Source organism: Dromiciops gliroides, chromosome 6 (genome assembly GCF_019393635.1).
Source record: "Dromiciops gliroides isolate mDroGli1 chromosome 6, mDroGli1.pri, whole genome shotgun sequence".
Lineage (NCBI taxonomy): Eukaryota > Metazoa > Chordata > Mammalia > Microbiotheria > Microbiotheriidae > Dromiciops > Dromiciops gliroides.
The window spans coordinates 8,169,072-8,190,086 of NC_057866.1; the positions used below are offsets into that span (position 1 = coordinate 8,169,072).

Below are 21,015 nucleotides of genomic sequence, written 5' to 3' on the forward strand. Positions count from 1 at the left end.
AAACGGTGACGTAACTTGCCCAGGATCGCACAGCTAGGAAGTGTCTGAGGCTGGATTTGAACTCAGGTCTTCCTGACTCCAGGCCTGTCACTCTGTGCACGATGGTGCCATCTCACTGTCCACAGCAGGTGCTTAATAAATGCCTTTGATTGATCTGTAAGTCAGCTTGAGGTCCCACACTAAGAACCCCAAATCTCTCTAACCCAGCAGACAATCCACTGTCCTGAGCGCGCTCCTACAGGGGTTGGCCGCTAGGTGGCGCAGTGGATCGAGCTGAAATCCTGCCTCAAAGCCTAATGAGCTGAGTAACGCCCCCCAACCCTCCCCGCCTCTGCCCTACGTCATTTCACCTGCCTGCCAATTTCCCCATCTGCAAAATGGAGGTATAACACATGTGAAGCACTTTGCAGACCTTCGAGTTCTCCATAAATGCTGGCTGGTGCTCATAGCTGTTGATAATTGTTGATGATGATGATGGCCAGTATTTATTAAGCACCAACTGCATGCTGCACATTGTGCTAGGTGCTGGGGAGCCTCAAGTAGCTCACATTCTAAGGGGGAGACAACCAGGGCTTAGTTAAGAGGCCGCTGGGGGCACTATCATAGGGCACAGAGCACTGGTCCTGGAGTCAGGAAGGCCCAAGTTTCTAATTCGGCTCCAGACACTTCCTGGCTGTGTGACCCCAGGGAGTCACTTCATCGCTTGCTTGCCTCGATTTCCCCAACTGTACCACAGAGATAATGACAGCACCTGCTTCTTAGGGTGTCTGGTGTACATAGTAGGTGTTTAATAAATGCCATCTTCAAGACCAGGCAGATCCCAGAGCTGCCTTCAGGGGCCTCAGGGACTCCTCTCCATTCACGCATCACTTCTGAGTCCCACTGTCGTTCACAGCTTCCCTCCCCCTCCATCTCCTCCTCCTGCCTCATCCCTGGCTCCTCCTTCCAGGCCTCCAGCTTCATCCTTGCTGCTCCCTCAGGACACAGAGCTGGGATGGAGGGAGGATGCAGATGTGGCTGCTGCCAGCTCCCTACTCCGTTGTCTCCTGGCCTTTGCCATCTGTTGGCTGGCTGTTTGGGTCCTCGTTGCTTCCATCTGCTGACGTCCAGCCCCTGCAGGCCTCCTCTCCTCTGACATCAGCAGTGGCGGTCCCTCTTGAAGCCTCAGGGGAGCAGCAGCAGCAGCAGGAGGACTGAAGTCAGGCTGGGGTGCATGAGGGGACTAGCCTGGGCAGGCGGCCTTGAAGCAGGAGCCTCAAGCCAGTGGGCCATGGCTATTGGGCCTGTGCTTTAGGAGGGTCAAGAAGCCATGGGGAGCAAGGGCAGAAAAAGGGAGAAACTGGAAGTAGAGGAGACTGATTGGAGCACGACTGTCCCAGTCTAGGTGAGAGGGGAGGGAGGCCTGAGCAGCATCTCTGAGGCCCCACAGTCAGCACAGAAACTCTCAGCCTCCAGCCGCCTGACCTGCTCCAAGGCCTGTGCCTCAGTCTGTCTGGCTCCACTGATGAGGGACCCTCACAGGGACTCTTCCCTGCCTAAATAACATAAGCTCCTTGAAGGCAGGGTCTGTTCCTTTGTTATCTCTGTCTCCCTGGCTACCAAGCAGGCCTTGTGGGAGAGTCCGCTTAAATTGAATTGAAATGCCTCCCACAGCAGGAGGGACTCATTGCTAGCTTTCTGGTTCCTCTGCGTTGGCTCCATGGCCTTCCTGGACAGTCCACAACCCCCCCCTCCCCCAGGGGACCTCCCTGCCCTGGTTGGTTTTTCCAGGTCACTTGTTTTGTTTCTTCTCTTTGTTTTCCATCTTTCAGTTTTGTTCTACTGTTTCTTTCTGTCTCCCGGAGTCCTGGATTCTTGTTTGGTCTATTTCAGTAAGAGTAGAATTAGGGAGTCTGTTGGTTGGGGGAGGCTTACAACTGTCTGTGCTAAGCTATCCTCCTTTTGCTTCTTTCCTCCGTAGATACAATTTATTGATTTTGATCTTGCTTCATTCTCCCAGGTATTCATGTCATCCTTGTAGAAAGTCCATTTTTCCCTTTGGGTCTCTGCTGAGAACTGTTATGGGATTGTTCTCTGCTTTGGGGTTGGATTTGGGGGTATCTCAATCTGCAGTCGCTCTTTTCCTTGGCTAGCTCATCGCTTCAGCTTTGGCTCCCATACTGGGCCAGGACCAGGCTCTGCTCCCTGCAGCGCACTTGGTGCTGATGGACTCCCTGCTGGGGGGGGGGTGGTATCAGAGCACTCTTGTCTCCCTGCCGCCACTCCCAGCTTCTCTTCCTGTGGCTGTCATCCAGGAGCCTCTTCTCCTTGGAGGGCCGTGCAGTCCACATCTGCCACCCAGTTACAATCCTATTGGTTGTTGTCTTCAAGCCCCAGAACACTCCAGCTCCTGCCCTTGTGCTAGGGGATTTCAACCTCTACAGCTTCCCATGACCTCATACTCCACCACACCTCAGCCCCATGCCAAAATGGTCACACCCTTGACTTTGCACTAGCCATTCTTTCCTCTTTTCCCCATCTGGACCCCCTTGGTGACCCAGTCCAACCCCACACTGTCCTCTCTCAAGCCCCCCTGTCCCAGTCAAGCCTCGACCTTAAATCACTTCCCCCATCCACCCCTTGTGCTTCTGTACTCATGGAGTGCAGCTGTTCTGACTGGGTCCACAACAAATGTGGGCCTCCCATGGATTCAGTGGCTGCCTCTCTGCTGATGGCTCTCAAGTCTACCCCTAACCTCTGGTGACCTCTGGTCTCACTTCTCCACCAGCCTGTTGGACATTTTTGAATTGGCTTTCCAGCAGACATCTTAAATTCCATATGGCCCAAACAAATACTGCCTGTGGGCTTCTGCTTGACTCTGTGCAGTTCTTTGCCAAGGCAGGGCAGGTGGGCCCTTATTTGAGTTTCTCATAGGAGGGCTTGATTGGTATTTAGCCTGGGGCCAGATCATGGGGGAGTCTGCAAAGACCGAGGGCCATCTCCTCTGGAAGTCTGAAAAGCACTTTGCAAACCTTGAAGGACCCCATCTGATGGCTTTCATTTGATCCTAAAGGAAATAGGGGCCGTGGGATTGCGGCTGGCCAGACGGGCCGAGGGCTGCAGGGCTGCCAGCTGTGCCCGAGGCAGCAGCAGTTCTTCAGGGCAATCAGACAAGTAGTGAGGCTCAGGTGGGATGTGGGCAGAGATGTGCCGCCTCACTTGAGAGCTGAGGAGCTGGAGGAGCTGGAGGAGGGAGGAGAGGGAGGGGAGGATCGCATGGGCTCCTGGATGGCTCGAGGCATCATTGTCAGCCTCAAAGACATTCAGCCTTGCAGACATTATCTCATTCCAGCTCCTTTGGCTGATACTGCAATATTATTCCCATTTGGCAGATGGGACCTAAGGTGGTTTGTCAAGGGTCAGGAAGCTAGTAAGTACAGGTCTTCCAGACTCCAGATCCAGGGCCTTCTGCAACACACAAAGGGGTGGACAAAAGGGAAATAGAAGAGGCTGGGAAAGGGAAGAATAAAAGGCAACAGGGTCAATGTGAGATCCAGGAGACCTGGAGTCAGTGGAGCCTCAGGAAGGTCCCAGATGTAGAGACCGAAGGGACCCCAGAGGCCATATGCTCATTTTGCAGACATTTGAAAAGCCTTGGCCTTGATTCAAATCCAGATCCTCTGACTTCAGCTCCCCTTCTCCGCCCCCCCCCACCAACTTGTGGCCTCCCTGGCTCTGTCCCAGACCAGCAAGATGGCCATCAGCAAGTCACTTGACACATCCTGGGGCCATGGTTTGCTCCCCTTTAAAGGGGACTCATCATAGGCTTCCCTCCCCAATGTTTTATGGACAGAACAAGGTAGCAGGGGTTTAGCATTGCCAGGCAAATGTCCAGTAGGGAATGATTTTAGAGCCTCCTTTTACTGCCCTGGTGTTGGAGACAAGACCCAGAAAGATGCTTCTTGACATAGCTTTGGCCTCTCCGGATTCACCGTTCCTGACACTTGATTGTTTTCAGCAGCCCCTCTGTAGGCCCTTATCACCACTGACTGCTGGGGGTCTCCAGCCCCTCCCCATTCCAGTCCACCCTCCACTCACCCTCCACAGTGGTTTTCCCGAAGCACAGCTCTGTTCCTATTACTCCCCTACTCATTGATTTTCAGTGGCTCCCTGTGGCCCCCACAATGCTCTGTTCAGCATTCACTGTGTCATCCCCTCCCTGCCCCTGCCACAACTTATTCCCCACATATCCTCTTGGGGCCAGTCACTGGCTGCCTCCTGGGCCTGGAACGGCCCCGTGCTTTACTCCAGCGACTGAATTCCCTGGCTTCCTTTGAAGTTCCAGCTTCTACAAGAAGTCTTCTCTAACCCCTCGTGATGTGAGTGCTGCATCCTGCATATAGCATGTATCCGTTTGTTTGCTTGTGGTCTTCCTCCATTGAACTGTGAGCCCCTTGAGGGCCCGGGCTTGTGCCTCGTTGTACACAGCAAGCATTTACGAAATGTTTTCTGATTGATTGAATGAGTGAGTCCCAGAGTCTCAGAGCAGGGAAGAGATTCCCTTCCCTTTGGCCTCTTCTTCCCTGTTTTGGATAACTCCTCCTTCTGTTCTGGATGGCCGGCCCCAAGTGATGGATGCTCTGAGAAGCCACAGCTTCCCTGCAGCTTTCTGTCAGATCTTTTATCTCTGACTATCCACTTACTGTCCTATCCTGTGAAATTAGATTTCCAAAGACCCAGGGCCCCCAGGGGCTGGTGGGGACAGAAAAACACCCAAGAGCATTCTTTTCTCCTGCTGCTTTATTGTTTTTGTTGGGGAAGTCAGATCACTGATCCCTCAGCACATTTGTTACACATTTGTTACGCTGCATGCATTTATAACAACAACAACAACAACAACAACAATAATAATAGGGGTTAACTCTCTGCTCTTCAGGAATTAGTAGGTTAGGAGATGCTGTTCCCTTCCATCCAGCTTAGCAAAATGTTGGGGGGGGGGTGGAACACATTAGCCCTTCCCTCAAACCCACAAGGACCATGGCATTGGGGAACAGGATGGAGAACCACAAAATGATAGAACTGGAAAGCCACAGCCTCAGCTGAGGTGACCCGGCCAAAGATGACCAACTCTCATTGCCAGGAAGTATTTCCTTAGAGCCAGAGCTGCAACTAGGCTGAGGCCACAAGGACTTTTGGGCCTCTCATTTGGAGGGCTGCTGACACCAATTAGAGTCCTTCAGTAGCAAAAGAGCTTAGCACCGAGTTACCAAGAAGGAGTTGTTAAAAGAAGGACCATTCAGTCGGCTGGGGTGAGTGCCTCTCTCACCTGCCCTGCCCTCCCCTAACCCCAAGCTGAGAGTAAGGTGAATAGCTAGACTGCACCAACTCATCCAGTTCCCCCATTTGGCAGATCAGGAAGAGTTAAGTGACCACCTCAAGGTGACTTAGTCATAGATCATTAGCTCTGGGAGGTACCTTCCAGATCATCGATACTAATTCCCTCAATCTGGAAACCCAGAAAGGGGAAATAGCTTCCCCAGGGTCACCCAGTAGGTTGTCTATTCTCAAGCTCTCTTCCTTTTGTCCTCTTCTGGCCCCATCCCCAGCCTAACTGAGAGGAGTAGGGACGATCAGGTCAAATTGGCCTCCATCTTGAATTAATAAGGTTTGGCTGGGCTAGAGCCAGGTGCTTGGAGCTGCCCTGAAGTGTTTGGTGTTGTAGTGCTTCCTTTTTTTTTTTTAAGAGTCACATGGTGTGGCTGTTTTTAGATGGTAGTTATTTTAATGGGGAGGGGGTTGTGTGTGTGGTTGGGGGGGAGTGGAGGTGGTACACCCAACCTGGGCTAAGGGGAAGTCTTGGAAATGTTGATCAGAAAGGAATTCAGAAGGCCCTGGGATCTTTGGGGGCTTCCAGCTAAAGAATCATGACTGACCTGGGGCTGGGACCATGGTAGGGGGAGCCAGTGCATTCTGAAAGAGCCAGGAACTTGAGTGGGAAGGTTCCCCTGGTCACTGAGCCCTGACTACTGGCTATTACTAATAGTGAGAATGGTACCCTTCCTGCGGGGCTCTCTGGAGAGGATCTGCTTTAACCAGCCTTAGGGTGGGCAGCAGTCACCTTTACCTTCTCAGCCTCAGTCTTAGACTCCCTGTCCTGTACATAGTCAGCAGAGAACACTCTTTCCCGACAGAGCCCATTCCATCCCTACACAAATCCACTTCTCTGCCTTCCTCCAGGGAAGTGGGAAATTTCCTCCTGACCTTCAAGAAGTCTTCCTTGACCATTTCTGTCTACACCAACCTTTCTCCTCTTTAGCCCTGGAGTATTTGGAAGCTGTCTGGTTCCTAGTGTTGTTCAGGATCTCACACATTGTGTGCCCCCAGCTGGAGCTGTGAGCCCCCCCAGAAGGGCACTGGGTCACTTACTCTTTGGCCTACCCCATGCCTGTTGGCACTGGCACTGAGCACACAGTAGGGCTTGCTAAATGATTAGCCAGCGGTTCTCCCCTTGGATAAAGGGGCCCAGCCAAGAGGCAGAATATTCTCGAGTTCCTTTCTTTGTCATATAAGCTTGGCAAGCCCCTCCTCATGTCGAAGCCCGTTTCCCTATCTGTAAATTGGGGTAATATGACCTGCACATCCTTTCTCCTGGGGTGGCTTTGAGCGAAGCACTCCAAACTTCTGGAGAGTGAGGGAAGTAGGAGAGGTGTTCATTCTTGGGTGTTTTCCTCTGTTCTAGAGCCCAGGCATCCCGCAGAAGCAGGACCTGTCATCAGAGAAAGCAAGTGGGGCCATGAAGGTGAAAGCATTCATCAAGGAGGATTGGGAGAAGGTAGGACCCTACACTGTCACTTCAGCCCCAACTCCAAGACCAGGGAGAAGCCCATACGAGGCTTGCAGTGAAATGCCTGTGGGCTGGCCCTCAGCATCCAGCTCAGCCTTGGCACTCCTTGCCCAGCTTTCTGAGGGCTGAGCCTTGTGCCCAGGGCCTGGGGAGAGGCCATCTCAGCTCCATGCAAGTGGAGATGCTCTTTCTTCTTGTTAAATAGGCAATGGTGGTAACCAGATCAGGCCTCATTGTGGGGGGTGCAGGGGAGCCCAGGGGAGGGAAGTGTAGCAAAGAAGGGCATAATCTGATGGAGTTGATGGAGCTGTGTTCCACTTTCACAAAGCTGGGAGTGTGGGGAGAAGGGTAAGGGGAGAGCAGAGTCTGTGCTGGAACCCAGGGTGGGTAGAGGGTCCCAGGCAGGGGCCTCTGACATCTGGGCCTTCCTAGGCGTGCCGCAGAGGGTGCCACATGGACACGGGCTTGCGCAGGGTGGCCAGCATCTGGTTCCAGTGGGTGATACCCATGCCGCTGGTCAGTGGGCCAATGAGAACGTGGCCGATGTTCTCGGCCCGCCCGTCGCCACAGCATTCGGCCACGGTCACTCTCAGAGACAGGTCCTAGGGGAAAGGGGACGGGGAGAGCAGGATTATTACCTAGAGACCCAGGGATGGGCATGGGCCATGCCCGCCATCTTCCCCACTCATCTCCCAGACAAAAAGAGCAAGGGTCTCTTCCTTTGTTCCCCTCTTGGGCTCACTAAGGCTCTACTCTCTGCGAGGCCTCGATGGCTCCTTCTGTGTGTTGGCTTTTCCCCACCCCCAGCCAGGCTGTGCAGACTTGGGGACCAGGGGCTGCAGAGATAGACCTTTGCCTTGTCTTTCTTCCTCCCCTCCATTTCTGTGTCCCCTACAGGACAAGGAAGATGGTGCAGCCCCAAATGCCGGTTTGCAGAAGCAGAAGACGTGTGTGGCTCGATGGCCGCCAGCAGCGCGCCCCCTTGTGGCGCTCTCGGGCAGCACAGCCGCCCGTGGTGAAAAGACCATTGCCTAGACACTGACTGATGGGCAGCAAGGCAGAAAGGGGACTCACAGGTCTGTGGGAAGCAGGCAGGAGCTGGAGAAGCTCAGGGGCCAGGGAGGCTCCCGGGAGAGGGCGTGCAGACACAGGGCTGCAGCTCAGGCCCTTCTGTCTGCTCAGGCAGGCTTGCCCAGAGCTCCGGCTTCCTTGGCATCCTGGGAGCTTTGAGAGAGGCCTCTCAGCTGGGCCAGGAGGACAAATGGGGACGATAGGAAAATGAGCCAGTCCTGGTGATTCGGGGGAGCCTAAACAGAGACCCAGGACCAAGGGAACCCCAAGAAAGCTTAGGGCTTCAACTTGAGAAGGCCGTCTCTGCACTGTGCTTGGTGCCCGAGATTAGTGGGCGGCAGGGAGCTGCTCAGCTGAGTGGGCCTACCTTGATGACTCAGCAGTGAGCACAGGGACAGAAGAAATAAGGGCCGGGGGCTCCAGGGAGGACGTTTCCCAACCTCCCAAACCAGCCGCACGCGTGGTGGCAGAAGTGAACATGGGAGAAGGCCTAGAACCTCTAGTCCCTTAGCCACTGAACATCCTCCTGATCTGGCCTAGCTCTCTCCCTCCTGGCTACTGCCAAAATCAAGTAAGGGTGGCCCCAAGCACACACCCCGGAACACATTTCAGAATTCATGTCCCTTTGCTAGGGGACGCACCAAATCACCTTTTGGGAGGCTAGCCCCCTACCATGTTCTAGAGGCCATCGCTATTGTGTGAGTCCCCTTCAGACCTGGCCCCAGACTTTTTTCTGCTCTTCCCTAACGGACAGAACTTGTGCTTGTTCCTTCTACTAGACGACAAGCTTGAGGAGGGCAGGGAGTCATCTGTTCCAAACTCTATCTGCCACAAGGCCTCCCACAGGGCTCCACTCTGCTTATTAAACGGATGGGCCCCAGCCTGATCCTGGCCCCATGGTCCCAGACCAGCCCTCTCACCTGAAGCACAATGGCAGGGACTGAGAAGATCATGGCTTCGTTGAACACGGGGTTGGCATCATCCTTCTTCACAGCTGTCTTCTTCTTGCTTATCTTCTTTCCGTCCTGCAGCAGGTACACCTTGACGTAGGGATCTGTTTGGGGAAACAGCAGAAAGTCCAGGCAGGGACACCACCCTCTTGCCCCCCACTTCCAGGATGCTGGTCCCCCACATCCCCTGAACCAGTTTGGCAGAAGATCCTCTGCTGCCTCCCTGTTGTTCCTTGGGCTCCGGCAGGTTTATTTGAATAAGCCCTGTGATTTCACTAGCACTGAGAGCCCTCTCTGCCAGTACAAGGGGCCCCCTTTCCTGCTGTTTCTAGCCTTACCCCTTGGCCTGGGGCACACAGCCAGGATGTCTCATGGGTAATATTTGAAGCCACAGCTTTCTGACCCTAAGACTGGCTCCCTAGCCACTCTGCTACCCTGCCTCACCATCTGGGGCAGCAGCTCCAACATGCCCACAGCAAAGCCCCGGGCAGCCAGATTGCTTCCCCAGTCCTTGGGAATTTGCCTCATTCTGGTCACTGGGAGCGGGATGTGGGTGCTGCCCTTGCGCTCCACCTCCTACTCTGGGCTCAGTCGGCAGTGTTACTGCGCTGCCGTTGCCAGTCACTCAGTCGAGCCACAAGCATTTCGTAAATGTCTACTGTGTGTCAGGCCCTGTGCTGAACTCTGGGATGCAAGGCATGGCCAAAACAGGGCCTGCCCACAAGGAGTTCCTAGTCTAATGAGGGAAACACCATGTAAATAACCAGGTACCTACAAGACATATGCCCAGCAGAGAGGAGAGAATTTCAGATAGCAGGGGCAAGCAGACCCTTTTCCAATCCCTCCTTCCTTCCTTCCTTCCTTCCTTCTCCCTCCTCCCCTATCCAATTTGTGGGCACCACACAGCCTGCCTCAGTGTCCAGTCCACTGAGCACCATTGGCCTGCTAAGGAAAGCCTTTGTCCCTGACTCAGAACTGACTTAGTGGGGTCTTAATTAACAGTTAGTTCATGAAGAAGTCTTTTGTCCCCACACCTTCTTTTTTTCCCCCCACACCTTTATTATGCAGAGGGCTTGCTGAGCCTGAAAGCTTTAGAGCTGTGTGTGATTTCTAGGTCTCAGCTGATATGGACACTGACTTGACCTAGCCCAACTCTCTCCTTTTGGAGGTGACCTGCAGAGAAGGGAAAGGACTTGGCCAAGGTCACACAGCCTGCTAAATTCCAGTCCTGGACTCAGACCGGCTAGTAGTGAACACTTTGGATTTCTCTACCCCGAGCCTCCAGAGAGCCCCTGTCTACTTGGGTCCAAGTCAACAGGCATCATCAACTAAAGTACCCGGTAAGTGCCAGGCATGCTGCCATGTGCTAGGCATGCCCAGACAAACCCACCAGCCTTTTGTCTTGAAGTTTGTGTTTTCAGGGTCAGCAGAGGGATGCACAGTCGTGGGGACCATCACTGGCCTCAGGCTTGGGAAGGAATTTGGGAAGGTAGTGATTCCCCAGCTGAACCTTGGAGGGGAGCAGGCTAGGCAGGGATGAGCAGCCTTCCAAAAAGAAACCCTGGAGGCAAGAGGTGGCAGGCTGGGGGGGGGGGGCGCGCAAGAACGGCCCCATCTGTGACACTTGGGAGGGAGAAGGATGGGGGATCAGCCTGCGGCAGGGAGCCCCCGCAGCATCTGAAGCTGGAGGCTGCAGCAGGTGGGAGGAGTGGAGAGGGAGGGAATTGGAGGGATGCAGGGGACAATGGGAGGAGGGGGAGTCGCCCGGAAGGATGAGGTGTCCTCCCCAGAAACAAGGAAAGGAGAAGGGGGGGCGGCTTTCAGGAAAGCAGCAAGGTCTTGCAGGGACGGGGCAGGTGGAGATCAGCCCCAGAGAGAGAGACCCAAGACCTTGGTCACTGAGCCAGAGATACCTGGACTGTGCGAGCTGATGAGCCCCATGGGGGAGAAGAGGAGCAGGGCCACAGGTAGTGGTGGACAGTTGGGAAGGGCCCTTGGCCACGGCTAGCCCAACCTCCTCCTCTTAGAGATGAGCCTTTACTGAGGCCACCCAAGTGGCCCTGGCTGATGCTAGATTTGAACCCAGGTCTTGGTGACCACAGGAGCAATGAGTGAGACAAACCAGTCCTGCCAGGGTTGGGTATGGGGGTAGGAGGATGGGGGGGATGAGGAGCCCCAAAAGGAGGTAGAGAAGGGGGTGTGGGGCGTAGGTTATGTATATGTTATATGTTATATATTGTGGGCTGCAGACCTAGGGGAGTGGGGCCAGTCAGACCCTCCAGCCACCTCTGTCCTGGTCCCATTTGGGGGTGAGCAGGACTACCCCCTCCCTGGCCAGCAGGTGCTTCTTGCCACTGTCCCTGGGCTCCAAGGATGCTGCTCTGCAGAAACACCTGGGGGTGGAGGGGAGCGCGAGCAGCTCTGCGGCAGGCAGCCTCGGCTCCCATTGGCTGGGATGCTGTCTCCAGGCCCTCGGCTGGCCAATGAGAGACAGACACATGGATTCCAGCTGCATCCTCCTCTCCCCCCTCCTTCTGCTGCCAGAGCTCCAGGTAGCAGCTCAGAGACAAAGCTGGGGGAGGAGGAGGAGGAGCAGGAGGGGGAGGGAGGTGGGCGGGGGAGCGAGCTCCCTGCTCCTGCGTAGTAGGTACTTCACTGCAGACCAGGGCATGGTAGAAAGACTTCCCTGGCTCGGGCAGAGAGTGGTGCAGAGGCACCTTGGACCAGGGTGGGCTCTGCTGCTTACCACCTGGCAGCCTCCCAGAGCCCCAGTTTCCTTGCTGGCCCCAGCCAGGGCAGGCTGGAGGGCGACTAGCTGTTATGTGATTAATAGTAACCAGCATTTCCATAGAGCTGCCCCATCTCCAGAGAGCCTCACAACAACCTGGGGCGGGGGGAGGGGGCTTTTACCTCATTTTACAGATGAGAAAACCAGACTTGCCCCCGTTGCACAGCAAAACGTCTGAGGCCGGATTTGAGCCCTGGGCTCCTGATGGCCAAGTCCAGCCCTCTCCCCACTGTACTATCTAAAAGCCTTGGCAGGCCCTTGTGACCCCAGTCAGTGGGGGCTAAGACAGGCATTGATGATGGCTGGGTCAGTCTAGGACTCGTCTGGACTTAAGCTTCAGAAACATCCTTCCAGGGGAATAGCTTGGGGAGGGGGCACCTCATCTCTCAGGGAAGTACACCTTGAGCCCAAAGTGCCTCCTGGTGCTAAAGAGCCCTCTGCAGACCCAACAGTGGGTCCTCCAGGGTCTGTTCATCACTGCTGCCCCCCGCCCTGGCTGCCCACCCCCCCCCCAGTTCTGGGGTGAGTGAAGTTCAAGCCCATCGACAAGGCGTGACTGCACATGCTGCTCTTGTCACTCAAGAAACCTCCATCAGCTGCTTAAGGAAAGCTGTCCTTTAGTAAGGGACAAAGCCTCAAAGATCACAAGGCAGTGTAGTGAAGGCATCGGGCCTCCCTCCGGACCTGGCCACTCCTGCCCCACCCTCTGGGCACACTGCTGCATTTTGACCCTCACAGAGGTAGTCCCTAAGCCCTTTGCTTGGTCCGGACCAGCCGGGGTGCTACCCTTCTCCCTGGCACAGAGGCTTTGCGTTTGGCAGGCCAAACACTCACCTGCGGTCGCCTTCCCATTAGTCCAGACGAGGTTCTTGGCCTTCACCACCACCACGGTGAGTCGCTCAGCCGTGGGCAGGTAGCTGAGGGAGAGCAAGACTTCGCCCACCGAGTCTGAGACCTGTAGACATACGAGGCACAGGGAGTCACCAGGCTTCATTTTCAAAGGACATTCAGAGCCCTAGGGCAGGATTCCCTTTGGACATCCTGCCCCAAGGTGGTACAGGCGTCCAGGGGCTGAACCTGGACAGCCGGGGAACAGCAGCCCCCCTTGCACAGGCAAGAGCAGGAAGAACCTGTCTGAAGGAACAAAGGAACACTTAAGTCAGGTAAAGTAGACCCTTAAAGAAATGCAGGCTGATTCTTTGGAATACATGGGCAGTCTTGAAGAGGGCCTGCTTTTAGGGAATAGATAAGAATGGCTAGCCTTGATGAAGGTTTTTCTAAGGACTCCTTTGACCCTCACAACAATCCTGGGAAATAAGTGCTGTTATTATCCCCACTTTACTGATGAGGAAACTGAGTCGGAGAGGCAATTTAACTTGCGCTGGCTCACCCAAGCTAGTGAGCATTTGGAAGGGGGTTCCGAGGTCAGCTCTCTAACCACTGGCCCACCTGGCTTCAGGAATCAGTGGTTCCTTTGTATGTAAGCAGACCCTTTCTTCCTAGATAGCCTCCAAATTGGCCTGGCAGGCATGGGTGGCCAGGTGGCAGAGGATTCTCCAGGGGACAGCGAGCTCTTCTGGGCTGAGCCTCTGAGCTTTCTTAGAATACGCTCTCTGTGCAGAAGGCGCCCTGCTCCCCAGTTCTCAGCTTTGCTGCCAGTTCTCAGCTTTGCTGAAGCAGGGCCCCCACCATCACCCCCTCCCCAGGGCACAGGCCTGCCGGCAAGCCCCTCACCTTGTTCACATCCTGCATGTAGAGCCAGCCACAGAAGGGCTGATGGGGCAGGTCCAGGACAGACAGTCTCAGGTCGACCACCCCGGTCATGACGTTGCGATCGTCGTCATCGATGCCGTAGACGCAGAAGCGCAAGCTGCTTTCCTCTAGGGCAGAGGCGTTCAAGGTGATGTTAAACCTCTCGTCAAAGAAAATGGAGTACGCAGTCCGCTGGATCTGCAGAGCAGCAGGAAGAAAGCAAGCAGGAGTCAGCACTGGCGAGGCTGCCAGGGTCAGAGGTAGGATTTGCACTCAAGTCTCCCCGACTCCCAGGCCAGGACTCACTGGGTTAGGATCCTAGGATCTCGGGGCCCTGGGCCACTGAAGGAACTCGCCTTACTAGGAAGCTTAGGCTGTGCTGCCTCTCCCCAAGAAGCACATGTCCTATATTTAAAGGCCAAGGGTTCGGCGTGGCAGCTGCCCTGGCACTAACAGAATGAATGGAAGAATACCAATAGGAAGCAGAACTGAGCCTGCCTTGGAGGTCCTTCCATTCTAATGGCCATGGGAAGGGGAGGCACAGGAATAACAGGACAGCGCACTGGATCCAATCTCTTCTCCCAGAAGCTCAGATTCCCTCTCTGTCAAATGCAGGATCTCGGTCAGGCCAGACCCAGCCCTTAGCTCGGCACATAGTAGGGGCACCCTGAACGCCTAGTGACCAAGGACCATTGGAGCTCAGGCCTGTGCTCCAGCACTTCACTGATACGCTTGATGTCTTTGGCAGCTGCTCTCATTACAATTGTACCACCCACCCAGAAGAGGCAAGGAGGGCTGTGCAGAGACCTTCAAAGCTCAGAACAGGAAGCCCCTGCCCAGTCCAGCAAGGGATCAGACACGAGCGCCAGCCACTGGGCTAGGCCATGTTCCCTGACAGCCTCTAGGAGGCTCAAACTAGAGAGATCCCAGCAGACTTCGTGGAGGAGGAGGCAGAGATGGACAGGAAGGGCCATGCAGACAGAGAACACTGTGGCTGATGCGCAAAGGCAAGAGAGAGGAGGGGAAGAGCGAGACCTTGTCCAGCGGGGCTGGAGGGGAGGGAAGTCAGAGGACACTAGGTTGGAAAATCTCTTTAGCTCCAGTCTATAGAGTTTGAGTCAGTGCTAACAAACCTAATGAGGGAATGAATATCTGTCAAATGTTGAGCAAACCCTCCGGTGCTATGGGTCCCACAAGCATTAATTAAGCCCCCACTGTGTTCCAGCCCTATGCTTGGAGCTGGGGAAATAAGGACAGAAACATTCCACTGAGCAGGGGAGATGGGGCAGTGGGGAAGGCTTCCCATCCGAGGCAACACTTAAACTGAGCTTTGAAGGGAGGAGGGAAGGGGGGAGAGTTCTGGCCTGGGAGTTGAATTAGGACCTTCAGTCTCAAGCTGAAAGAGACCTCAGGGGTAGGGTCACCATTTACTGTTGTTTGTCCTTTTCTTCTAGAAGAGGACCATGACACTGAATAATAGGATTGAAGTGAGGGAGGGCTGTGCAGTCAGCAGCCTCACTCCTCCAGAGCCATCTGGGTCCAGTGGCAAGATATACATCAGGACGACTAGAGATGGCCCTGGATGTTTAAGGCAATTGGGGATTAAGTGACTTGCCCAGGGTCATACAGCTAGTAAGTGTCTAAGGTGAGGTTTGAACTCAGGTCCTCCTTACTCCAGGGCTAGTGCTCTATCCACTGTGCCACCTAGCTGCCCCAAGGGTCACCAGTAGGAGGCTATTGGAGGGGCCAGACCAAAAAGGATGGGGTCTGGCCCAGGGTGACCAGATATGAGGGACAAGGAAGGGGGAAGAGTTGGGATTGAGTGCAAGGTGACAGACAGGCTACTGAATGGATGGATGGATGGTGGCAACCTTGACAGAAATGGGTTAGGAGGGCCTTGAATGCCAGGAACTGTAGTTGGATGCTACTCTGCCAGCAGTAGGGAGCTATTGAAGATTTTTGACATGTTACAGTAGTAAAGAAACCATAGGGTGAACTGCAAAGTTTTAGAGAGATGTTGTTTATTGTGGTCCCCTGGGAAGGGATGAAGACCGATTTTTCTCCTTCCCTCCTGCTCTCTGCTCCTAACTATCTCATTCCCTCGCATGGGACCATGGTGATGCGTGGTGGCTAGCCCCCCCTGCTAGAAGGACTAGACAGGAGCTTCTTTATCTTCCTTATGTTCTGGAGCCCTTGGTCTGGGGAAGCGAAGCCTCCAGACCCCTTCTCAGAAGAAGGTCTCTGAATAATTGAAGGAAATCCTACGTCTCAGCTAGATTTTGATGAAAGTCAAGAAGTTCCTCCCCCACCTTGACCCTCAGTCTTGCCTGCTAGAGCTGAACAAGAAGAATCTTTGTCTACATTGCAGCTCTTATGCTCAGAGCCAGCTAGGAAAGCCAGCATGATGTCTGCCCTGAGGCTTCTCGCCTCCCAGCCCATCCTGTCCTGACTGCCTCCTCTGGACACTCTCCCACTGATCGCTGTCCCCAGGCCTCACCATGACAATGATGAGGGACATGCTGACATTTAGGCCAAGCTCAATGTGGACCCAGATCACAGGATCTCCTTGGGCTGCCTTGGCCTTATCCAGTTTGACTCAGAATGGAATGAATGAATGGGTGAATGAATGAATGCCAAGCATTTTGTTAAGTGCAGTTCCGCTCTGTTGCAAGCTGCGGTCCTCTCACTTTACTGGGCCTCTATTGTTCCCTCTGAGAGAGCTTTAAAAACTTCTCCTTTGTGTTGGACTTTGCTGGCCATCCTCTGTTCATCCAGAGCTCATGTTCCTACGCCTCACTAACACATTCACCCCCTGCCCTCTGCCCTGGCTTCCTCTTCTGGACACATTTTCAGAGAGCCCCCTGTGCATCCACACCAGTCTCTTCAGACAATGCCTCCTTTCTTATTGACATTTTGTTTCTCATCATGTCTTGAGAGTTTCATTCTTAAAAGGAGAATCCTTCCCCCTCCTTCCTGGCCTTATTTCCCCTGTAAAGAATAGACTGTGGGGTCCTGCCTGTCCTTCCTCTGAGCCTGTCTCCAAACCTAGGCTACCTATCACACTGTGCTCTATTTTCCTCTCTTTTCTCGCCAGCTGGCATGGGAGGAAGGAGTTGTTTTCCCTCAATCCCTGTTCTGAGCCCTTCTCCCAAGTCAGGGCCAGGATTCTGTGGTTGGTTCTCCCAACTTTTGAAGGATGAAATCATGAAGCCAAACCATGAAATTAATAGATTCTCTGTTTTGGGCAGAAGTCCAAGTGATGGCAGCCCTTCCCCCATGATATCAATCGCCTGATCACAACTGTAGCTTGACTGTCCCAGACTTCTCATCTGATCCCTGAAAACCTCATCTTATTCCTTTGGGCTGGTAGCCTACAGTCTACTCCAGTGACACAATCACTTCTATTTCTGACTCCATTGATCTTCCAATCCAATGAACGATCAGTGAATTATTAAGCACCTACTATGTGCCAGGCACTGTTCTAAGTGCTGGGGATACCATTAATAAAAAGAAAGCCAGCGCCTGCCCTTAAGGAACTTACACTCTGAAGGGGAAACCACACCCAGAAGGATGGGGGAGAACACCCAAGGGTGTCTGGTCCAGGGCGTCTTGTTCCTGGAACTAGAATTAGACAGAGTAGCAGATGCAAAGACCTTTAGCCTGGACATTGAACTGAACCCTAAACATACCCTGGATGTTCTCCTTGTTGTTTCTTTCCTCTGGGGGTCATTTAATTCAATTAAACATGAGATGGTTGAGCCCTACCATGTGCCAGGCACAAGTGGGAACAAACGCCATAACCCCTGTCCTCAGGGGTGCTCCCCAGACTTCCTCCCAGGAGTCCACACTGGTCATCTCCCAGTTCTGATGTCTGTCTGGCACCCCGGCCCGCTGGCGGGTCTCAGCCACACACTCGGGAGGCCGGCTCTGCCTCCCCTCTACCAGCATTGCCGCTGCTGCTCCTGACCTGCTTACGGGGGCTCTCCCTGCTGGCTGCTCTCTTGGAGCCCCCTCCTGCCCATCTCTGTGTGTCTTAGCTGCTCTGTCTTCCTCTCTCACAGCCTCTTTCTGCGGAATGGAACTCGATGAGTGAACATGAAGCAGCTCTCTCCTTTCCCTGCCCTTCTCCATGAAAGCCACTGCCTAGAGTCACAAGCCACCATGTAAGTGCACGAGAAGGGAAGGGACTTGGCTCTGGTCACAACATGGCTGGAGGCCTGGTCTCCCCATCAGTATAGCACGTGCTGCTTCCTCCTGCCCCAACAGCCAGGGCCTGGTAGGAACACAGCTTCTGTCTTTGGGCGTCTGCACAGGCTCTGGCTCCTGGATGGAGAGGGAGATGGGCGCTGGGAGGCCAAGGAGGGACCGACGGCCCTGGTGACCTCCCCCTGCCAAGCCTTGACATCTGGGTGAACTAGGCTGCCTTTAAAGAGGAAACAAGGGAGTCTGCCGGCAGCTAAATTTTGTTGGGACCGTGCTGGTGCCTGTCTGTCCTCTGACTGGTCCTCATGTCCCGAAGCATTTATTAGGTGTTTTCTGTGTCTCAAGCACTCTGCCAAGTGCTAGGAATATTAAAGAGACGCAGTCCCTGCCCTTAGGGAGCTCCCAGTCTAATGATCAATCAGATGTTCTAGAATTTGGCCCGGAATTGAAATCCTGGTTCTCTCTTCTTAACGCTGAGATGGGCAACCTTTGGTAAGAGCTGTAACTTCTCTGGGGCCTCAGTTTCCTCACATGTTCCCTAAGTACAGTGGTCCTCAAGCAGCCTGACCTCCAGGGCTTGGGCTCTCTTCTCTTGCCCTTGTTGGAGATGGGATAACCCGTGCCTGTCAGCAGCCCTGGCCCCTCTCATTTTTCATCATCTTTCCCTGGTACTCCCATAGTTCAGAGTGAGGTCCTCAGGACCTCTCCTTGGTCCTGACCACATTCAACTTGTAATCCTACTTTCTTTTACTATAACCACTATTAATAGCCAGCATTTATATAGCACCTACCAGTGCCAGGCTCTGTGCTCTGTGCTTTATAAATACCGTATCATCCACACAGCATTACCTGTGTGGTACTATTATCCCCAGCTAATAGTTGGGGAAACTGAGGCAAAGTGACTTGCCCAGGCTCACACCACTAGTCGCTGTGTGAGGTTGCTTCATGAGACCTGGGGAGAGGCTCTTTGATCCCAGAGGGGAGAGGGAAGAAGCACAGTCCCTGCCTGTCTAGGCAGGGGAATGAGGCACCTCACCAGGTGTGGTCAGGACCAAGAAACCCCCAATCTGAGAGGCCTGAGAGATGCCAGGAGGGAAGGGGGAGGTTGCCCCTGAGCTGGGTCTAAAAAGACAAAAAAGCTGGGTGGACACAGGAGACGGCCAGATGGGCTGTGGTCAAGGAACCTAGTGGGGCCTGGGGCCACAGGCTGGGGTGAGGGGGCCCTGAGTGGGCAGGGAGTGGGGGTGGGGGTAGGCCAGAGACTGTTCTGGTGCCAGGACGGCAGAGGAGCAGGGAAGTTGGCCTAAGCCCCAAGAGAACTCCCTTGATACTCCAGTTCTGAACTCTTAACTAGTGAGTCTCTGCTTCCCAAAGCCTCACCTCCCTCATCTGTGAAATGGAGAGAAAGCACCTCCCTTGCATGATGTCTGCTGAGGGCTTTGTGAACATCATAATTAGTCAGGCATTAGTTACAAGCTGCCTTGTCTTTTTTCTCACTGTTCTAGGTTTGATCTCTCTCCTCAGGTAGCCAACGAGCTCTCTGGAGGAAGAAAATCTTCCTTTGCTCTCTCTTCCTGTGGCCCTCACTTGGCCCTGGGTCCCCAGAGGGCAATGACGGCTAAGGACTTGCTGAGCTGAGGTCTTTAGAAGGTGTTGCTTCTAGTCCGAAGGGCTGAGTTCCTTTGAACATGTGTGGGGAGAATAGTAACACCTGCCCTGGGCCTCTCTTTTCCTCTCCATCCCTAGGACCCAGAGCAAGCAGCAGAAGAGGACACTTTCCATGGACACTCCCTGGGGCTGCCAGCCACCCTTCCCTGCTCAGACTTGCCAAGCCTAGTGCCTGCTCCCTTCTGGGGGGCTTCCCCTGGGCTTGCTCCAGGTCACGGAGCTACAGAAGCTGTCTTTTGAACTGGTACCAAACTGAGCTCAAGGAGAGAAGTGCCCGGGCACGAAAGGGTCAAGGGAGGTCTGGTCCTTCCTGCTAGCCTGCAGGGACTCTGTGGAACCAGGCTGGGGGGGACTAGGAAGAAGCATCAGCTCAGCCCCCTGAAGTCCTGCCCCTAGGGAAACCCAGGTGTGGACGGCCTGCCTGTGGCCGTGAGCCCAAGAGGAGGGAGATGGGTCAGGACCCCCCCTAGGCAAAATGGCAGCTGCAGTGGAATGTCTTCCCTGCCCCCAGCTCCCCAAACCCATTCCTTGGGGTGCCTGTCCTCATCTTCTACACCCAGGCAAGCTTCATTTCCCATTCAGGGTCTTGCCTTCTTCCTCTAGAGAAGAAGGGGGTCAGATCCAGTGACCTGCTGCGCACCCTTTCCATCCTGACACTCCCAGGTGCCTCCCAGCTCTTAATAGCCTGCGCAGTCTTGGGTTGTAAGATCCCCTCCAGGTTCTGACATTATGTGTGCTAAGATCCATCCCAGCTCTGACGTTCTGTTCAAAGGCCTCTCTCAGCTCTGACATTTTTCTCCTAGACCTGACATTCTGTGTTCTAAGGTGACATTCCCTGCTCTGAAGTCCTTCTCATCCTTGATATTAGGTTCTAAGGTCCCTCCCAGTTCCAACATTCTATGTGCTAAGGCAACACTATATGTTCTAAGGTCTCTCCCACCCTTGACATTCTGTATTCTAAAGTCCCTCCCAGACCTGATATTCTGTGTTCTATGGTCCATCCCAATCCTGATAGTATGTGTTCTAAGAGCCCTCAAAATCCTAACATTCTATGTTCTAAGGTCCCCCCCTGCCCTGACATTCTGTGTTCTGAGATGACATTCTCTGTTCTAAGGGCCCTCCCAGTCCTGACATTCAATACTCTTAGATGACATTTTGTGTTTGAAGGCCCTTCCCCACCCTGACATTCTGTGTTCTAAGATGACATTCTCCATTCTATGTTATAAAGTGACATTCTGTGTTGTAAGGGCCCTCCCACCTTTACCACCCTGTACTGAAAGGTTCTTAGGTCCCTCTCCACCCTGACATGCTTTGTTCTGAGGGCCCTCCCACCCCTAACCCTCTATGTCCCAAAGTGTATTCAAAGATGCAGGCATCCATCCACTGATGCTTCCTGGACCCCAGGGCCCCCTGCCCAGAGCTGACATTTCTGTGGCACTTTCAGGTGGGCAAGAGGCCCTTTCACTGGCTCCTCATCAGCCCTGTGAGGGGCCACTCCTCCAAAGGATATGTCCCAGTGTGTGTGTTCTCTCCAGTGATGCAGATTGTAATCCATCCATGCGCATCCACCCTGGGTACCCATCAACCATATGAGGTAGGTTGTACAAGTATTGTGATTGTTCCCACGTTACTAATGAGGACACAGGCTCAGAGTAGATACAGCCATGGTCACTGCTACGTTTATGTCCTTGGACTCAAGTCCAGGGTTCTTCCTGCTGCCCCATACCAGCCTCCCCAGCAGCCCCAGAAGACAGACTTAC

At 54.0% G+C, this 21,015-nt stretch overlaps 1 protein-coding gene and 1 long non-coding RNA gene across 10 annotated transcripts in view; one reads left to right on the forward strand and one right to left on the reverse strand.

Moving 5' to 3' along the window:
• Positions 1 to 4,761: 4,761 nt before the first annotated feature.
• Positions 4,762 to 21,015, reverse strand: part of SYT12 (synaptotagmin 12) — a 32,906-nt gene continuing 16,652 nt past the window's right edge. For all 8 annotated transcript variants that reach the window (XM_043973419.1, XM_043973426.1, XM_043973423.1 and 5 more), the window contains 4 exons: positions 13,367 to 13,582; positions 12,467 to 12,587; positions 8,815 to 8,948; positions 4,762 to 7,425 (listed from right to left, as the gene is read on the reverse strand). In XM_043973419.1, the coding sequence (XP_043829354.1) occupies positions 7,252 to 7,425; positions 8,815 to 8,948; positions 12,467 to 12,587; positions 13,367 to 13,582 (645 nt within the window). In that variant the 3' untranslated portion in view covers positions 4,762 to 7,251. The remainder of the gene's footprint in view (positions 7,426 to 8,814; positions 8,949 to 12,466; positions 12,588 to 13,366; positions 13,583 to 21,015) is intronic.
• LOC122732967 lies at positions 8,971 to 21,007 on the forward strand. 2 transcript variants are annotated; one of them, XR_006353663.1, is made up of 4 exons: positions 8,982 to 10,184; positions 13,339 to 13,644; positions 17,446 to 17,547; positions 19,334 to 21,007. It is a non-coding gene; the product is annotated as an uncharacterized LOC122732967 (long non-coding RNA). The 2 variants fall into 2 exon arrangements; XR_006353662.1 differs by lacking the exon at positions 13,339 to 13,644 and having other exon boundaries at positions 8,971 to 10,184.